Source organism: Heterodontus francisci, chromosome 12, assembly GCF_036365525.1.
Source record: "Heterodontus francisci isolate sHetFra1 chromosome 12, sHetFra1.hap1, whole genome shotgun sequence".
In the NCBI taxonomy this organism is placed as follows: Eukaryota; Metazoa; Chordata; class Chondrichthyes; order Heterodontiformes; family Heterodontidae; genus Heterodontus; species Heterodontus francisci.
In genome coordinates, this window is record NC_090382.1 from 26,137,924 (window position 1) to 26,158,821 (window position 20,898).

The 20,898-nt window shown below is 42.6% G+C and overlaps 1 protein-coding gene across 3 annotated transcripts in view; it reads left to right on the forward strand.

The window, feature by feature from the left end:
- LOC137375787 (dedicator of cytokinesis protein 2-like) overlaps window positions 1-20,898 on the forward strand; it is a 690,449-nt gene that overhangs the window by 140,405 nt on the left and 529,146 nt on the right. For all 3 annotated transcript variants that reach the window (XM_068043220.1, XM_068043218.1, XM_068043221.1), the window contains exons 14-17: window positions 4,268-4,392; window positions 6,884-6,982; window positions 18,944-19,016; window positions 19,242-19,345. In XM_068043220.1, the coding sequence (XP_067899321.1) occupies window positions 4,268-4,392; window positions 6,884-6,982; window positions 18,944-19,016; window positions 19,242-19,345 (401 nt within the window). The remainder of the gene's footprint in view (window positions 1-4,267; window positions 4,393-6,883; window positions 6,983-18,943; window positions 19,017-19,241; window positions 19,346-20,898) is intronic.

Genomic DNA, 20,898 nt, shown 5'->3' on the forward strand with positions numbered 1-20,898 from the left:
TTAGGAAGGCAAATGGCGTGTTGGCCTTTATTGTAAGGGGATTGGAGTACAGGAATAAGGATGTATTGCGACAATTGTACAGGGTTTTGGTGAGACCACATCTGGAGTACTGTGTGCAGTTTTGGTCTCCACATTTAAGAAAGGATAATCTGCTATATAATGTAATACTTTCCATTGCACAGTGTGTTTGCATACATGTATGCATGTATATATGTGTATGTGTGTATAGAATATGAGTGTGTACAGTGAAGGTTCACTAGATTGGTCTCTGGAATGAGGGGATTGTCCTATCATGAGAGGCTATGTAAATTGTGCCTGTCTTCTCTGGAGTTTACAAGAATGAGAGGTGATCTCATTGAAACATATAAGATTCTAAAGGGGCTGGATAGGGTAGACACTGTGAGATTATTTCTACTGGTTGGGGAATCTAAAACATAGGGGCACAGTCTCAGGATAAGGGGCTGATCATTTGAGACTGAGATGAGGAGAAATTACTTCACTTAAAGGGTTGTGAATCTTTGGAATTCTCTACCCCAGAAGGTTGTGGATGCTCCATCATTAAATACATTTAAGGTTGGGATAGATAGATTTTTGGTCTCTTAGGGAATCAAGGTATAAGGTGAGCGGGCAGGAAAGTGAAGTTGAAACCTAAGATCAGCCGTGATCATATTGAATGGTAAAGCAGCTCGATGGGCCATATGGTCTACTCCTGCTCCTAATTCTTGTGTTCTTGAGCCTCATCGATGGCCTGATTTGGATTTTTAAAAATTTAAATAGCCAGGAATGTGGTGAATGTCAGGTTTAGATTAGAGATACAGCACTGAAACAGGCCCTTCGGCCCACCGAGTCTGTGCCGAACATCAACCACCCATTTTATACTAATCCTACACTAATCCCATATTCCCAAACATCCCCACCTGTCCCTATATTTCCCTACCACCTACCTATACTAGTGACAATTTATAATGGCCAATTTACCTATCAACCTGCAAGTCTTTTGGCTTGTGGGAGGAAACCGGAGCACCCGGAGAAAACCCACGCAGACACAGGGAGAACTTGCAAACTCCACACAGGCAGTACCCGGAATCGAACCCGGGTCCCTGGAGCTGTGAGGCTGCGGTGCTAACCACTGCGCCACTGTGCCGCTCAAACCCAATATTTTAATCCTCTTTTTGATCATGTCCTGCGCGTTGACAATGGATAAAATCAAAGCCATCGACTCAAGCATAGATTTGAGACCCAATAGATTTCTAAAAAAGCAACTCTAATAGCAGTCATTAATGGCAAACATGATGTAGAGACATTGAGGATGGAATCTTATCAGCCACGTAGAAGAGGGAGGGCAGCGAAATTTTAAAATGTGTGTATTGGGTCTTCTACCCGACGTGTTCCAGCCTCCGAGTGAACCAGCAGCAGTGGGTAGCTAATAATCAGCAATTAAGTGCCTTCAGCAAATTGGTGACACCACAGGCGGGGGGAGTGGGGGGTGGTGGGGGGCAGTGCGGGGGGGTGGGTTGGTGGGTGGGTGGTGGAGTATGGATTGGGGGTGCAGAAAAGCCTTCTTTAATTTTCCCCCTTCCCAGAGCCGCAGGTGCCATGGGGCCACAGCTGCCCCTCGACAATGATGTCCTGGCAGCTGTGGCCACAGTTTAATTTTAAGCTTTTAAAGTCTTCAGGAAATGCCTCCATTTTTTCCACCTACGGTGGTTTCTCATGGTTTGCCACCTACGGTGTCAGCGCCCACCTCTCCCGATGGGGCTGCCAATCACTCAGAGCCTCAGGCGCTCCCATTGGCCCTCCTGCTTGCACAGACCTCCCATCGTCTTCAATTGGATGGGGCTCCCTGAGGCAGGCAGTAATTGGGGCTGTGACCCGGAAATGGATTGGCCTGAGTTTAAAAATGAAGTCAGTAAGATTCCTCCCTGAAAGACAACAATTAACATCCTCTTGGGCTTCATGGAGAATGTTTACCCATGGTTAACACACAGAAAAAAAATGTCCATTATTACCTCTGTCACACAGTTCCTGGCAAAAGAGCAGATTGTTTTAGGAATTACATAATAGGTTAAAATTAAAATTAAAAGAAAAAAATGGAAGTTGCTGTAATTCTCAAATGAAAAGCAAAGAAAATGTTGGAAATACACAGCAGGTCAGTCAGCATCTGTGAAGAATAAAGAGATTAATATTTCGGGTGAACTAGGGCGGGTAAATAGTTCACAAGGGTAAATAGATTGTTTCTTTTGAATGGCCTGTGACTTCCTTATAATTCCGTTGACAACTTAACAGTTATTCCTCAACTAATACCATCGGAACAGGCTATCTGCTCATTTTGGTCATTGCCAGTTAGTGGAGCCTTGCCCTGCACAAATTGTCTGTAATATTTGTTTATATAGTAATCATGACTACACTTCAAAAGTCTTTCCTTTCTAAACTTGTCGCACTGTAATTTCCCCCTTTTTCCAGAGGTTGCCTCTTTTGGCCTCAGTTTAACATCTGCCAGCTCCTTAGCCTGTAAGAAGGAAGAAAGGACATATGTAAAGAAAGAAAAAAAGAAAGAAAGACAGAAAGAACTGACTTACATTTAAATAGCACTTTTCATGACTTCTTTACAACTAGTTGAAGTACTTTTGAAGTACAGTCACCGTTGTAATGTAGGAACATGGCAGCCAAATTGTGCACAGCGAGATCCCACAAACAGCAATGTGATAATGACCAGATAAACTGTTTTTTGTAATGTTGATTAAGGGATAAATATTACAGGGATTTAAATATACAAGGAGAACACCACCACCCACCCCCCCACCCCACTCTTCTTTGAATAGTACCATGGGAACTTTCACAACCAACCAAGAGGCAGACAGAACCTCAGTTTAACCTCTTGTCCAAAGGAATGCACCTCTGACAGTGCAGTGCTACCTCAGTACTTCACTGAAGTGCCAGCCTCGATTATGTGATCATGTGTTAGAACCCATGGAACTATAACTCAGGTAATACTCCACTGAGCCAAGGTTGAAAGCTCCAATGCTCCAAATTAGTCTCTGCTTCCCAGAATACCTGCATTTTTTCTATTTAACTCTAAGTAATAATGTAAAATCAAGGTACTAAAGAAAACTAAATGTGACTTTAAAATGGCAACTGAATGGGGTTGTTATCATCCATCCCCAAACCTGCTTCACTGAACACTACACTTAGTTTTATTTCCCTGTATGTAACACAATGGGAGAGCAATTAGTATATATTATGCATATATACAGGGATACACTAAAATAAGCTAGTGCTTTCAATGGCCTTCAGTGATAAGTCTCCAAATTACGGTAGCTTTCAAACCAAAAATTTGAAAAACAGCGTCAGAATACAGTTGAGAAAAGCTGTCTATTTTATGCAGTTTAGAAGCTCTGCATGCCAAAGCCTGCATCTTTCAGAAGATGCAGTTTTTAGCTTGATTTGGATAGGACTACAGGTGGCCACAGCCCTGCCTGTTGTGAAATTGTTTTGAGCAGCTGTTAATTTGACGTCATTTGGCTGGTTTCTCAAGCCAGCTCTATGTCCACGTGCTCTTTCTAAATCTGACAAGGGGATTTGTTCTCATCCGCAGGGGGACTAGATTAGGATGTCAAGCATTGCTACATTTGTGGTGTACATTCAGGTGGTGGTGTTCTTTGTTAACCCTGACCTATTCAGACCCACTTGAAACAGCGGTCAATAATTAACATCTTTTCTAGTTGCCTGTTGCAGCTCCTGATCCTTTTCATGAGGATTCTTCCTCATCAAAACAGTTTTTACACAATGAGTGAACTTTATGACAACATTATAAATGAGGGGATGGGATGTATTCGTGACACAAAGGAAACAGGTGGAGTGGATTAGGAAAGGATTTTCTGTTAGATCTTGAGCAGAGAGGATGATTAGTTAAGGAGATTTTGAACATTAAACAAATTAAAGAATAATGGCACACTTCAAATGGAATGGATTCGGAGAAAAGTGGACTGGACAGAAATGGAAACAAGGTTTATGAATAAATAGCCTGTGGGCCATGCTGGTCTTGGTGCTTTAGTTGGTGCTAATTGGCTCCTGTCAGGCAAAGCTGCACTGGGAGAGCTAGTTTGTAACATCTGTCCACTGCCTCGAATGAAGAGCTGGAAGGTGAGGTATGTTGGAGGAACTCAATAGCCTTTTGTTACTCTCAGCACCACATGTCTGTTCTCACATCCCAAAATATTGCAAAACTGCTCATCTCAGGGCATTCCTCTGTTTCATTCCTCTGCAGGTGATGTTAGGAATGACATTTACATCACCATCCAGTATGGAGACTTTGACAAGTACAACAAGACCACACAGAAGAATGTGGAAGTCATAATGTGTGTCTGCAGCGAAGATGGTAAAATCATTCCGGTAATAATTTTTCTCAGGAATAAACATGGGCGATTAACGGCAGCTGGCAGAGAGGGCTCTGCTACATTCAAAGTTCACTGCTCTCTTGAAACCATGCTGAGGAATAGTTTGAAGGCTGATCCTCTGTGGCTTCATTCAAGTGGATTGGGTGTAAGCGTAGACAGTAGGCATTAGTAGATGACTTGATCCAGGGAATCATATCCGAAGCTAATCTTGCCCTCAGTACACTGAAACATTTAAACACTTTCCAGAAGGTGACAATGGATCGAGAGCAAAAGCATGAACCCTATCTAATTTTATACATAAAACAGTGAAAATATTTTGGGGGGAAGATATTAAAAATATTGGTGAGAGGGCAGCAGTATTGCAGGAATTAAGGAGGGCACCAGTAAATGGCAAGCAGTAAAGGACATCAGTGTATCGGGTACTTTGGAATGCTACCAATAAATGGGATGATTGTGAGAGGGCACCAATGAGTGGAGGAATGGGAGAGGGCAGCAGTAAATGGGGGAATCCGGGGAGGGGGGGGTGGTGCAGCAGTAAATGGATTATTTTCTCTTGAAAAGAGAAGACACGAGAGATTTAGTAGAGTTTCTGCATGGAGGTGCCCAAAACTAGGGGCCATAAATATGAGGTAGCCCCTAATAAATCCAGTAAGGTATTCAGGAGAAGCTTCTTATGGTGAGAACATCGAACATGTAACGATAAGAAGTAATTGAGGCAATAGCATAGATACATTTAAGGGGAATCTAGCTACATACCTAAGGGAGAAAAGCGTAGAAGGATATATTGTTAGGGTGAAATAAAGTAGATAGATTTGGAGGAATCTCATGTGGAGCATAAACACCGGCCTAGATCTGTTGGGCTGAATGGTCTGTTTCTGTGCTGTAAATTCTATGTCACTCACTTCACGGTAGGTTTGCCAACTATGGTTGGACATATTTCAGGAGGTTTCATCACATGGCCTCCAATGGTCCAGCACTCCCCTCCCACTCCCGCCATTGGTCACCTGACACACCCATCCTCACGGCACATCGCCTTCCTTCACCAATTGGAAAGTGAACAGACTCTTTGTTACCTGATTGGAGGATTCTATATTGTTGTCAGTCAGAGACCTTTTTTTTCTCATCTCCAATATTTTTATTTTAAAAAATGTTGAAAGAAATGAAAACACACCATTTTTTATGCCCCTGTGCATTTTCTCCCAGGCAGCAGTTTCTGGGAGATAATAATAAATAAAAGCAAAATACTGCAGATGCTGGAAATCTGAAATAAAAACAGATAGTACTGGAAATACTCAGCAGGTCAGGCAGCAGGAGATTAATCTAGGAGATTAATCTTTATTTGCAGTAAATTCTAGGGGAATCCTGGAGGATTGACAACTCTACTTCATTATGAGGAATAGGTAATTGATTTAAGGACTTGCAGGCAATCAGATAATCACTTGCCTCAACAAACCTCATTTGATGGGTTCGGTAGAGAATGTCTCCAACACATACCAAAGATTAATTGAGACAGGGTTTTCATTGGTCTTGTTGTATATAGACTCCCTTTTTCTATGGAATATTCACATTTAACTTCACTGTTTACCATTATCACTTTCCCCAGTACAGTTATTATAAAAACAAGTTAGATAACAGTTTAGTTTCTTTGACTTCAAGGTCTTTTTGGCATTTTGAGGGCTAAATTTTGAGAAATCACAAAGATTTGACAAGACGTGCTCAGCTCATTGAAAAGTTATGGTCTCAGAACTGCCTGGTCAGACTTTTCTTTATGACCTGGCTACTAAAGTGCAGTTTTCTTTTTTTTCATTCTCTCTAGTTTCTCTTCAGTATAGAAGATTGAAGGGTGATCTAATTGATGTGTTTAAAATGTTCAAAGGATTCTATAAGGTCGATACGGTGAAATTATTTCCTCTGGTCAGGGTATCAAGAATGAAGCGGCACTAAAATGAGAGCTATGCTATTAGGAACAAAGTCAGGAAGCATTTATTCCACACAAAAGGTTGCAGAATTCTCTTCTCAAAAGGCTGTGAAAGCTGGGACATATGGGAGGGTGCAAGCCGGCCAGAAGTCCCACTCCTGATTTATTATCCAGTGTCACCTCCTGGAAAATTGAAGTGGGTGGAAGGCAGGTGAGAATAGGATGAGCTCAACCTTGGAGTCCGTCACTTGCAAGGCTACTTCAGGATGCTGAGTCTAGAAAAGGACGACCACTGGGTGAGATACTGGAGCATTGCCGAAATAGGCATCATAGTCTAGCACTCAGGCCTTCAGGGGAGGAGAAGGATATACTGGTGAGGGTGAGAGGGTGAGGGGGAAACAGAATTGGATGAGTTGCAGAACATACAAGAGCTCTTAATGAGTTCATGATACACACTGTGATGATTGTCAATATTCAGTGTGTTCTGTTGTGCGAAGCTCTGATATTATGTGTGTATGCAAAGATCCTATTTCATTGATATTTACTAGTCTGAATTGTTTTGATGCAGAATGCCATTTGCTTGGGTGCGGGAGACAAGCCAGTCAGTGAATATCGATCCGTCATCTACTATCAGGTCAAGCAGCCCCGTTGGATAGAGACAATCAAGGTTAGTGAAAGCAGTGATATATTACAGTGTCTTTTTTAAACCTGGAATTGTAAGAAACAAATTACATTTATATAGTGCCTTTTAGGAACTCAAGACATCCCAAAGTGCTTCACAGCCAGTGAAGTATGTTTGGAGTGAAATCATTGTTGTAATGTAGAGAAATGAAGCAACCAATTTGCACACAAGTAGCAATGAAATAAATGGACCAATAGTGGCTCATTTTCAATTTGGAAAACCTGGTCACATTTTGATGATGTCGCACATGAGTTCATCAATGCTAAAGCAATGACTCTGGCTATTATTTTGACGATTTCAAACATGAGGAAAATACATTTTCAAATTGGTCAATATATTTGGTTACAATGAACAATTGCCTCAGTTTAAGGTTCAGTTTTCATTTTGATGACATCAGAGTATAGTCACATCACTATCTGACTTTCGAACATGAAAATTGAGAGATGTGGATCAACCAAAGAGGCCCTTTCACTGCTGCCAGGAAAGTTAAACATAAAAGCTTCATAGTCTTACATTTTGGCAGAACACTGTGTATTGAGATGCTCCATGACTGACACTAGCAAAGTTAGCAAATTTCATTGAGTCTCAGTTCCCGAGAGCATAAGGTACAATGTGATGATATCTATAACAATGTTCTGTCACCAGGGCTTGTGTAACACATGCAAACTGTTGTTCACACTTTACAACTACAACTTATCTATGTGGTGCCTTTAACATAGGAAAACATCCCAAAGTGCTTCACAGGAGACATAGATTGAATGAGTTAAAGAAGGAGACATTAGGGCAGGTGACCAAAAAGCTGGCCAAAGAGGTAAGTTTTGAGGAGTGCCTTAAAGGTGGAGAGAGGTGGAGAGACCGATAGTCTTAGGGAGGAAATTCCAGAACCTAAGTCCTAGACAACTGAAGGCATGAACACCTAAGGTGGGATGAAGGAAGAGAGGATGGAAAAGAGACCAGAATTGGAGGAACACACACTTCTCAGAGGTTTGTAGGGTTGAAGGTGATTACAGTGGTAGAAAGGGGTGAGGATTTGAACATCAGGATGCAAATTTTAAATGTGAGGTGTTGTTGGACCCAGAGTCAATGCAGATCAATGAGTAGAGGAGTGTTGGAGAAATGGGACTTACTAAGTTAAGATGTTTTGGATGAGCTTAAGTTAAGGTAGAAGATTGGAGTTTTTCATAAATTATATGTTGCTCATTGGACACGGGTTGTGCTGAGTCATGGCAATTACACATTACCACCTTATAGCAACAGGGCATGTTTGAAAGCATAATTGCACAGTTGCAGTAGAATAATGATTTGTGAGTTATATAGTATAACGCTGCTGTCTTAAGCAATGCTCTGGGAGGTCCATTAGTCTTCAGATTACGTGAATTTGTCTTCAGTGATACAAAGGTTTCTCAACTGCTTTTCTATGAAGACAATGGTTATGGTTAAATTTTAATGTTTGAAAATGTTGCAAAACCTGATTTTAAACTTCACCAGTTACAGCCTGGTTGCCTCACAGTACTAATTGAAAGAAGGATATAGTATTGTCGTGGTCTCGGTACTAGCCTAGCCACCTTGAGTTCAAAATCCACTAGAAGTTAGGCAACTGAATTTAATAAAGCTGATAATTTATAGGCTAGCACCAGAAAAAAAAAGACCAAATGTTTGTAAAAACCCAATTGGGTTGGTATGACGATGGGATTAACTCTGCATACTCATCATTAGGGATCTGCAGGTTATGCTGAGTTAGCTGCTCTTAGCTGTTAGTAGTGCTAGAATTGATCTTATTGTTTATCAGAATATTATGATTTTTTAAATCTTACATTGTGTTCTTGCCCATCCCACGTAGGAATCTATGGTACTGAAAAGGATTGTAGCTGATCTGATCCATTTCTGAAATTAATGTCTCTCAATTGCCTACTCCCTCAAATATTTAAATTTTTTCTTTACATTTTCACCATCCTCTGCATAAAATGGTTAAGACTATATTCTCTGTTGAACTTTCCTTTCCAGCTTGATCTGGGGTGCCAGAGTTTGAGAGTTTGTTGCACCCTAGATCTCAGTCATATTATCAGTGTTGTGCACCAAAAGTGTGAAGTTAATCACTTTCGAAGGAAGAATGGGGAGAGGCAATATTAACTAACTATATAATTTTAAAGGAACAGAGCGATATAGACACAAATCTTAGAAAGTGGCAGGACAAATTGATAAGGCTGTTTTTAAGAAAAATTCTCTTTGGATCCTTGGTTGTATAAATGGAGACGTAGGCCAGATTTTTTCGGAGGTGGCAAATGACCCGCCACTGGGGTCAAAAGGTGGAGGTGACCCCGCTTCGGCGGGCGGTGGGATCCTGGGCATTTTGCTGATGGCAGCCAATTAAACGACTGGCACTGGGGCTGCCACCCTACTAAGAAAGGTGGCCTGCTCCCAAGAGCTGCCTGCCCAATCAGAGGGCCGGCAGGTCAGCAGCACCATTGCTGAGGTTGCAGCTGCAGGATGGGAGTGCCTCAATGGCTGGGCACCCTTGAAGTGAGATTGGAGGTAACCGGAGCCTGGCAGGCAGGAACCAGCAATCGGTGGAAGCGGGGTTGGTCACTGAGGGCAGGCGGCACATTGCCATAGGGGTGATCATTGCCATCGGGGGCCCCTTGGTATGGAGTGCCCAAAAATGAGGCCCCACCCAGAGTCCGCTGGGAGGCTGCCAGGTTTCACTGGGCAGTCTCCCCATGCAATGGTGGGCCCTCTCAAAGAGGGCAAGATGCCTGTATAGGTGGGAAGTGCCCTTAGTTGTCCACTTAAGTGGCTCAATTGGCCTCCTGGTGGGCAGCGATGTGCTTTCCCACTGCTGGAAAAATGGCATGGCAGCGGGAAGACATCGGGCACCCACCCTTTGCCTTTCCACACTGTTTTGCCAGCTTTCCCAGCTCCCAGTCATCCCCAAAAGACTGATAAAATTCAGCTCATAGAGTATAAAACAAGGAAGTTATACTAAGCATTTATAGATGACTGGTTAAAACAAAGAACAAGGAACAAAGAACAGTACAGCACAGGAGCAGGCCATTTGGCCCTCCAAGCCTGCGCCGATCTTGATGCCTGCCTAAACTAAAACCTTCTGCACTTCCGGGGTCCGTATCCCTCTATTCCCATCCTATTCATGTGTTTGTCAAGATGCCTCAGATAGAGTATTGTGCCCAGTACTGGGCACCACAATTTAGGAAACTTGCCAAAGCCTCGGAGAGGGTACTACATGGTACCAGTTATATGGAAATACTGGAACAGGTGGGATTGTTTTCCTTAAAGAAGAGAATGTTAAGGGGAGGTTTAATCAAGGTGCCCAAGATCATGAAGTTTTTTGATAGAGTAAATAAGGAGAAACTGCATTTTGGCAGAAAGGTTGGTAACCAGAGCACACAGACTTAAGGTAATTGGACAAAAGAGCCAGAAGTGAAATGAGGTGACTTGTTTATGCAGCAAGTTTTTGTGATCTGGAATGCACAGCCTGAAAGGATGGTAGAAGCAGATTCAATAGTAACTTTCAAAAGGGAATTGTATAAATATTTGAAGGGGAGAAAATTGCAGGGCCAACACAGGTATGATGGGTCAAATGACCTCCTGTGCTGTAAGATTCCATAATTCCATATCTGAGGACTTTGGCTGATCAAACCTGACCATATTTAAATAGCTGACAAATACTGCTTAGTACCACATTTTGAAGAATAGTTATTTGGATGGAACATCAGAGGGCTCCCTGTTAATTTGTGGATTCGTAGCCCAGGAAGAGCAATCAGGTTCATGATGGGGAGGGGTGCAATTCACCTTTCAAAAGTTGTCAGAAAGGTAAACAAAGACTGACAATCCATGGTTTATTTCTATGCTACTAATTGCTGTTAGGCTGTAAAACTCTTCAGGTATTAATATAACTCTGACTCTCATGCTGACTGCAGTTCTGTAAGAGCAAAATTACCATTACAAAATGTGTACCTAGGGAAAAATCAATAATTAATCATAAAAATTGCAAAGAGAGCAAATGCGTGTCAAGTGTTTGATTATATTTTCAGTGCTGGTATAGAACAAGTGTGGGAACCAGTCACTGCTTCAAAACAGCAAGGTCTTATGGGTTTGATGGGCCTTACACACGGCTTTGGCTCATAATAATTATACCCAGTAGCAAAATTAACATTGGCACTAAATTCATAGAGGACACTAACCTCTGTCTGTTCTGCATCAGATTCAAAGCTGTTAATGTGAAGGTCGTTACTCAGCCTCCTAGTGATTAATGATTAAATCATTAAATGACAACGACACTTCAATAGTCAGCCTTTCCTTCCATTGCTCTTTCCTCCTTATTTTATTTTGAGTGTATTTTTAGAACATTGCTCAGCAATCTAGAGCACTTGAGTTACCATGACAATGGTCATTTTACTAAATACTCTAGGTGGCCAATGGTCATGCAAGCTTGCACAATTCCTAGGTAAAGAAGACCTAAACCAACAATCAGCAATTTCACACAGGAAAAGCCACAGGGCAGCTGGTGTGGGAAATGGATATTTGTCACATTGGTGCCATGAGATTGGGCTGAGACATATTGTTGGGACAGAGTAGAGGGACCTTTACTCTAGATCTAGCCATTCTATGCTTGGTATGTTGATGTTGGCACCGGGTGTCAAAATAAAAAAAATCTATTCCCAGCACAAACCCCTCAGAGCAAAATAAAGATTCACATACGTACATAGGAACAGAGTAGGCCATTCAGCTGCTCAGGGCTGTTCTGCCATAGAATGAGACCACCTTAGTTCCACATCCTTTAAATACCCTTACCTAACAAAAAATCTATCAATCTTTGTTTTGCAATTTTCTATTAACCCCCAGCATTAACAGCTTTTTGGGAGAGAGAGTTCCAGTTTCCGCTATCCTTTGTATGAAGAAGTGTTTTTGATCATCCCTGAATGGCCTCGCTCTAATTTGAAAGTTATGCCCCCTTGTTCTCTTTATCTACCCTATCAAATTTTTTAATCATCGTAAGCACCTCAATTAGATCACCCCTTAATCTTCTAAATTCGAGGGCATACAAGGCTAGTCTATGCAACATCCTTAAAATGTAACCCTTTTAACCTTAATATATTTTCTGGTGGATCTGCACTGCACCCTCTCCAAAGCTAATATATCCTTCCTGAGGTGCATTGCCCAGTGCTGAATGCAGTTCTCTGAATGGTATCTAACCAGATGTCTAAACAGCTCTGTACTTCCACCCCATTGTAATCTAGCCCTTTTGAAAAGAAAGCCAGCAATTCACAAATTTTTAAATTATTTTTTGTGTTGTTCAAAATCCAGTGTCAATATCAAGCAATCCACTAGTCCACCAGTTTTTTGGTTTTTTTATTAATTCATTCACAGGATGCAGGCATCACTGACAAGGCCAGCATTCATTGCTCATCCACAATTGCACTTGAGAAGATGGTGGTGAGCCATCTTCTTGAACCGCTGCAGTCCATGTGATGAAGGTATACCCACAGTGCTGCAAAGGAGGGAGTTCCAGGATTTTTATCCAGTGACCATGAAGGAAGGATGATTTATTTCCAAGCCAGGATGCTGTGTGACATGGAGGTGGTGGTGTTACAATGCATCTGCTGCTCTTGCCTTTCCAGCTGGTAGAGGTTGCGGGTTTGGAAGGTGCTGTCGAAGGAGCCTTGGCAAGTTCCTACAGTGTATCTTGTAGATGGTACACATTGCAGCCACGGTGCATCGCTGGTGGAGGGAGTAAATGTTTAAGGTGGTGATTTGACTGCCAATCATGTGGACTGCTTTGTCCACGATGGTGTTGAGCTTCTGAGCTGTACTCATATGGGCAGGTAAATTACAATCCTGACTTGTGCAGACAGGCTTTGGGGAGTCATGAGGCAAGTTACTCGCTGCTGAATTTCAAGTCTCTGACCTGCTTTTGTAGCCACAGTATTTATATTTTTTATTTATTTTTTATTTAGAGATACAGCACTGAAACAGGCCCTTCAGCCCACCGAGTCTGTGCTGACCATCAACCACCCATTTTTATACTAATCCTACACTAATTCCATATTCCTACCATATCCCCACCTGTCCCTATATTCCCCTACCACCTACCTATACTAGGGGCAATTTATAATGGCCAATTTACCTATCAACCTGCAAGTCTTTGGCATGTGGGAGGAAACCGGAGCACCCGGAGGAAACCCACGCAGACACAGAGGGAGAACTTGCAAGCTCCACACAGGCAGTACCCAGAATTGAACCCAGGTCGCTGGAGCTGTGAGGCTGCAGTGCTAACCACTGCGCCACTGTGCTGCCCATGGCTAGTCCAGTTATGTTTCCGGTCAATGGTGACACCTAGAATGTTGATAGTGAGGGATTCGGCAATGATAATGCCATTGAATGTCAAAGGAAGGAGGTTAGACTATCTCTTGTTGGAGATGGTCATTGCCTGGCAGTTGTGTGGTGCAAATGTTACATGTGTCACACTTACAAGAAGTGCAACAATGAAAAAATCCAAACTCAAACTGAAGAATTATAAAAACTAACTTTACCTTTTTCTAAAAATGGACAATGCTGAAAAAGATGGTCGCATGAGTATTCGAACATTGCCACACTGTTCGTTGTGAACAAAGGATGCCTAACTAGGTTGAGAGGTGTCAATTACACCCATCCAGTAACATTCCTGAATTGAATGCATTCTACTGAAACAAAGAAGGTATGAAATGGAAACATCATAACTAGGTTATTCTCATCCTGGTGATCACCATTGGGGAAGAGACCAAAACGTCTTCTACTGGAATATGATGTGACAAACTTTTACCTGAAAAAGGCAACCCTCAAGGGAGAGGGACAGGCAGAAACGAAGCATCAACAAGAAGATTGTCCAGCCAAGAGCTGGGAGAAAATCCAGCAAGCCAGCAGGGAGGCCCCTGCTGTGAATTCTACATTTCCAACTTATACAGCAGTGAATTGAAAGGGATCCTCCGTCTTCAAACTGAACTTTCAACCAAGGGAGAAACCTGAAACATCTCAGGCCAGCAACCAACGAGAACTTGACTTTTGAGAGAATTCAACGTTTACCATGAACCCCAAAACCCTACCTCACATGTAAACCACTTACCCCTTTCCTCGTTATCTGTTTCCTCTAGCGTGTGTGTGTGTGTGTGTGTGTGTTTATGTATGTGTATGTGCGAATGAATGAGTGTATGAGGTTGTAATAATTTTGGGATAAGGCATATTGTGCTCAATTAAAGAATTAATCTTCTGTTTTCAACCTACAAGAGCACTTGGCGCTGTCTGTTTATTTGACAAATAAAGCACAAAGCAGTTAAACCCTAATAACAGAAAACACTTGCTGCGGTCAGGTGGGAGTTGAACAGTGGGAACCACCCAAACCCCTCACCACTTGGCCATAACACTTGCTACTTATCAGCCCAAACCTGAATGTTGTCCAAATCTTGCTGCATGCATGCGTGGACTGTTTCCTTATCTCAGGAGTTGCAAATGGAACTGAACACTGTGCAATCATCAGCAAGCATCAAGCATCCCCATTTCTGACCTTATGGTGGAGGGAATGTTACTAGTGAAGCAGCTGAAGGTGGTTGCGCCTCAGACACTGCCGAGGAACTCCTGCAATGATGTCCGAGGGCTGAGATGATTGTCCTCCAACAACCACACCCATCCTCCTTTGAGCTAGGTATGACTCCAACCAGTGACCTCAATTTTATTAGGGCTCCTTGATGCTACACTTGGTCAAATGCTGCCCTGATCTCAAGGGCAGTCACTCTCACCTCACCTCTGGTATTCAGCTCTTTTGTCCATATTTGGGCCAAGGCTGTAATGAGATCTGGAGCAGAGTAGTCCTGTCAGAACCCAAATTGAGCATCGGTGAGCAGGTTATTGCTGAGTAAGTGTCACTTGTAGCATTGTCCACAATGCCGTTCATCACTTTACTGATGACTGAGAGTAGATACATTGAGTGGAATTGTCAGATTGGATTTGTTCCTTTTTTGACAGGACATACCTGGGCAATTTTCCACATTGTCGGGTAGATGCCAGTGTTGTAGCTGTACTGGAATAGCTTGGTAGAGGTATGACTAGTTCTAGAGCACAAGCCTTCAGTACTACCACTGGGATGTTGTCAGGGTCCATAGCATTTGTACTCTCAAGTGTTTATTGATATCACATGAAGTGAATCAAATAGTCTGTAGACTGGCATCTATGATGCTGGGGACACCAGGAGAAGAGGTGGATCATCAGCTTGGCAATCCTGGCTGAAGATGGTTGCAAATTCTTCAGCCTTGTCTTTTTCCCTCACATGCTGGCTCCCCCATCATTGAGGATGAGGATTCTCATGGAACTTCCACCGAGTGTGTGCCGACCATCAACCACCCATATATACTAATCCTGCATTAATCCCATATTCCCTACCACATCCCCTCCTACATTAATCCCATATTCCCTAGCACCTACCTACACTAGGGGCAATTTACAATGGCCAATTTACCTATCAACCTGCAAGTCTTTGGCAGTGGGAGGAAACCGGAGCACCCGGCGGAAACTCACACGGTCATAGGGAGAACTTGCAAACTGCACACAGCCAGTACCCAGAACTGAACCCGGGTTGCTGGAGCTGTGAGGCTGCGGTGCTAACCACTGCGCCACTGTGCATCTTGTATATGGTACACACTGCTGCCACTGTGCTCTGGTGGTGGAGGAAGAGAATGTTTAAGGTGTCAAATGGGATGCCGATCCATCAGGCTACTTTGTTCTGGATGGTGTCGAACTTCCTAAGTGTTGTAGGGGCCGCACGCACCCAGGCAAGTAGAGAGTATTTCACCACACTCCTGACTTATGCCTTGTAGATGGTGGACAGGCTTTGGGGATTCAGGAGGTAGGTTACTCGCCGCAGCCACAGTACTTGCGTGGCTGGTCCAGTTCAGTCTCTGGTCAATGGTAACCCCCAGGATGTTGATAGTGGGGGATTCAGCAATGGTAATGTCATTGAATGTCAAGGGGAGTTGGTTAGATTCTCTCCTGTTGAAGATGGTCATTGCGTGGCACTTGTGTGGTGCTCTGTCTACAGAATGTTGCCTCTGCTGTTTAACATGCATAGTTGTAGCTTCACTGGGTTAGACCTCACTTTTAGATATGTCTGATGCTGCTCCTGGCAAACCTACACTTCTCATTGAATCAGGGTTGGTCCCCTGTCTTAATGGTAATGGTGGACTGAGTAATATGCTGAGCCATGAGGTTACAGATTGTCGTGGATACAATTCTGCTGCTGCTGATGGTCCACAGCGCCTCATGGATTGTTAATGGTAGGTTAATTATGTCAGTAAAGATACACAGGTGAAGGGTATTGTTTATTTAAGGACTCAGAGTGGATATAAAGTGAGCCTGTTGGGACACTGGGGTAAACAGGAGACAGAGATATGTAATGCTGCATTCTGTGAATAAACCTACTATCAAGAGACTGATCTGTGTCTCGCTACATTTTTCACTATGTGGCTGTGATCCAGTTAACATGGATGCCCAGTTTTGAGTTGCTAGACCTGTTCTGAATCGATCCCATTTAGCATGGTGGTGCTGCCACACAACACGATGGAGGGTGTTCTTAGTGCGAGACCACAAGGATTGTGCTATAGTCAGTCTTACCAATGCTGTCATGGACACATGCATCTACAACAGGTAGATTGGTGATGACAAGGTTAAGTAGGTTTTTCCCTTGTGTTTCTTCTCTCACCACCTGCTTCGAGACTGAGTTAGCTCAATTACTAATGGTGCTACTAAGCAGCTCTTGGTGATGGACATTGAAGTCCTCCACCCTGAGTAGATTCTGTGACCTTGCTACCCTCAGTGCTTCTTCCAGGTGGTTTTCAACATGAAGGAGTATTGATTCATCAGCTGGAAGGAGAGTAGTGGATGATAATCAGCAGGAGGTTTCCTTTCCTCTGTTTGATCTGATGCCATGAAACTTCAAGGGGTCTGGAATCAATGTTGAGGACTCTATGGCCACTCCCTCTTGACTGTAACAGCACTATGCTGCCACTTCTGGTAGGTCTGTCCTGTCTATGGAGGAGTCTGGAATATTAGCTGATAGACATGATTCTGTGAATATGACTATGTCAGCTGTTGCTTTACTAATTTGTGAGACAGCTGTCACAATTTTGGCACAAGTCCCCAGATGTTAGTGAGGAGGACTTTGCATGGTCACCTTGGCTGGTTGAGCCTTTGTTGTGATTTCCTTACTTGAATCCTTGGATTTTTCTGTTCGTCTATGATCCCTAGTTTCTCACCATTTAGAAAGTAATCTGATTTATCTTTCTTAGCTTTGAAGTGGATTACCTCATACTTTCCCACATTGAACAGTATCTGCCACAGTTTTGCCCACTTAATTAATCACATGCATAATATTTGAATTCATACACAATGCATTACTTCTGAAGTGCAGTAACTGGTATGCAGGCAAAAAATCAAACTGAAAACATAATTTTTACAGCTGCATCCTACTCTGCCACGTAATTTCACTAGATGTCTGGCAGAATTGCTGCTTACACAAGTAATTGTGTGTCTGCTGCATTTTCAGTGATGGATCATGTGCAGATCCAAGGAAATTCAGGACCAATGAGTGAGCTTCATACAAGGGTTTTTCATTACAATGCTTAACCCATAATCCTTGACAGGAAGAGATTTCCTCACAATACATGGATAGAAGATTGGCTGGCTGGCAAAAAACAGCGAGTATGCATAAATGTGTCCTTTTCTGATTGGCAGGATGTGACGAGTGGAGCTCTGCAGGGGTCTGTGTTGGGGCCTCAACATGTTACAATTTATATCAATGACTTAAATGAGGGGAGCGATGGCATGGTAGTTAAATTTGCAGATGACACAAAAATAGGTAGAAAAGTATGTTGTGAAGAGGATATAAGAAGTTTGCAGACCGATATAGATAGGTTGAGTGAGTGGGCAAAAATCTGGCAGATGGAGTATAATGTGGGAACATGTGAGTTTGTTCACTTTGGCAGGAAGAATAAAAAAACAGAGTATTACTTAAACGGAGAACGACTGCACACTTCCGAGGTTCAGAGGGATCAAGGTGTTCTAGTGCATGAGTCACAAAGAGTTAGAATGCAGGTTCAGAAAGTAATAAAGAAGGCTAATGGAATGCTATACTTTATTATGAGAGGAATTGAAAATAAAAGTAAGGATGTTATGCTTCAGTTATACAGGGCATTGGTGAGCCCACATCTCGAATACTGCGTGCAGTTTTGTTCTCCATATTTAAGGAAGAATGCATTGGAGGCAGTTCAAAGGAGGTTTACTAGATTGATACCTAATGAGCAGGTTGTCTTATGAGGAAAGGTTGGACAGATTGAGCTTGTTTTCACTGGAGTTTAGAAGAGTGAGGGGAGACTTGATTGAAGTATATAAGATCCTGAATGGTCTTGACAAGGTGGATATGGAAAGGATGTTTCCTCTTGTGGGTGAGTCCAGACCTAGGGGGCACTTTTTTTTAAAATTAGGGGTTGCCCTTTTAGGAGAGAGATGAGGAGAAATTTTTCTCTCAGAGCATTGTGCGACTTTGGAACACTCTGCCTCAGAAGGTGGTGGAGGCGGGGTTATTGAATATTTTTAAGGCATAGGTAGATAGATTCTTGTTAGGCAAGGGAATCGGGGTAGATGGGAGTGTGGAATTCGAAACACAAACAGATGGATCTTATTGAATGGTGGAGCAGGCTTGAGGGGCTGAATGGCCTACTTCTGCTCCTAATTCGTATATTCTTATATTTAACACAGGCTTGAATCAGCATATATTGAGAACAATAAGTGAAAGGGAGTCATTTGAAAAATGTAACAACATAAGTTCAACATTGTGCTTTAATTATCATGGTAAATTTATGATATATAAGGGCTGACTGATTTGTTCACATGTCTGTCTGTTACTAGGTGGCCATTCCAATGGAAGAAATGCAAAGAATACACCTGAGGTTTATGTTTAGACACAGATCATCGCAAGAGTGTAAGTACAAGTTGCATTTTTCATCTAGAAGTACATCCCAAAACACTTCAAAGAGGCGTAATCGGGCAAAAGAGTAATGATCATCACTCCCTCAATCCTCACTCAATCTTTCCCCGCATTCCGCACACACTCGTTCACTTTAGTCCTCATGCACTCTTTGCCCTTTCCCCATACCCACACTTTTCCATAGGCCCCCAGATTTAATTGGCTTTACTTCATTTGCAGCGAAAGACAAAAGTGAAAAGAATTTTGCAATGGCCTTTATAAGACTAATGAAAGACGATGGCACAACACTGCAAGATGGTGTTCATGAACTGCTAGTGTACAAGGTATGTGGTCCTGTTTTCACAATGGCTGGTCACAGATTGATCTCCTGACAGTAGCTTATTGTCTATTAGTTTCACAGAGCAGATTTTGGATTACTACCTACAGCATTTAGCTATATAATTGTTAGGTTGTATTGCTTTGGTGAATATTTCTGCTCAACAAAGTAAAGGATGTTGATGCTGTTAATGAAACACTATTCATTTCTAGCACCCAGTGTCAGCATCAAGCACCAGGTTAGGCATAGTATAAATCAATGCATTGTAAAGCTCCCTCTACTTCGTTCCAAAAATACAGCTCAGCCCCAACCTTGGAAGAACTTCCCATGTTGCGACATTTTACCACTCCCCACAAGAACCAGCTGTCATCTTTCTTAACTAAACCACCAATTTTAGTACCAAATTAGGAATATGACCACGAGGAATAGGATTGAGATACATTTTTGAGTTAGTTCTCATCAGTTGCCCTGAGAACGAAATGGTAGGCTTTCTACTTGAAATGTGCAGGTCTTACAGTGACATACTGCCTTGATGGTATTAAGTAGGGGATTCTAAGGTATTGACCCAGCAGTGATGATGGAATGGTGATACATGTCCAAATCAAACGCATCACAACATCCAAAAGCATCTTAAATGACAGTTTTCACCTTCAGTTTCTACCCTGATATGCGAGTCATTCCTTTTTCAAAGGATTTCCTCTAACCTCAGTCCTATATTCACTCTCTCCACCATCGACGCACAGTGGCAGCAGTGTGTACCATCTACAAGATGCACTGCAGCAATGCACCAAGGCTCCTTTGACAGCACCTTCCAAACCCGTGACCTCTACCAACTAGAAGGACAAGAGCAGCAAATGCATGGGAACACCACTACCTGCAAGTTCCCCTCCAAGTCACACACCATCCTGACTTGGAACTATATGGCTATTCCTTCACTGTCGCTGGGTCAAAATCCTGGAACTCCCTTCCTAACAGCACTGTGGGTGTACCTACACCTCAAGGACTGCAGCGGTTCAAGAAGGCAGCTCACCACCACCTTCTCAAGGGCAATTAGGGATGAGCAATAAATGCTGGCCTTGCCAGCGATGCCCACATCCCATGAATGAATAAAAAAAGTACTTTGGGTCTATGTTCCTTTCACCTACTGTCATGGCTTACCTTGGAGTAGTGCTTAGGCTTTAAGCTGATTTTTAATGTTGCTGTTGGAATGTGGGCATCAATAAGCAAATTATTTCCCTGGTCTAAGTTGCTATGACCAGGTGAGGAAGGGGTCTAGGGCTCCTCTCCCAGCCTTTTCCTGGTTTGGTCGTAACAGGGTTTAACTTTTAAAACAGTGTTTTTATTTTCCCTTCAGTGAGTCCTTGCTCACTACTGTCTAATTGTAATTGCAAAGGAATCAACCAGACAGGTTTTCTCAGATTTAAACAAGAAAGGTGTAAGTTTATTAACCTTAAAACTCTAATTCAGTTAAAACTACTAAAAATCACGTGATGTGACCATGCATACGCGATAAACGCACACACAAATAGAGACAGAGGAGGAGAAAGAATTAAAGGGGAA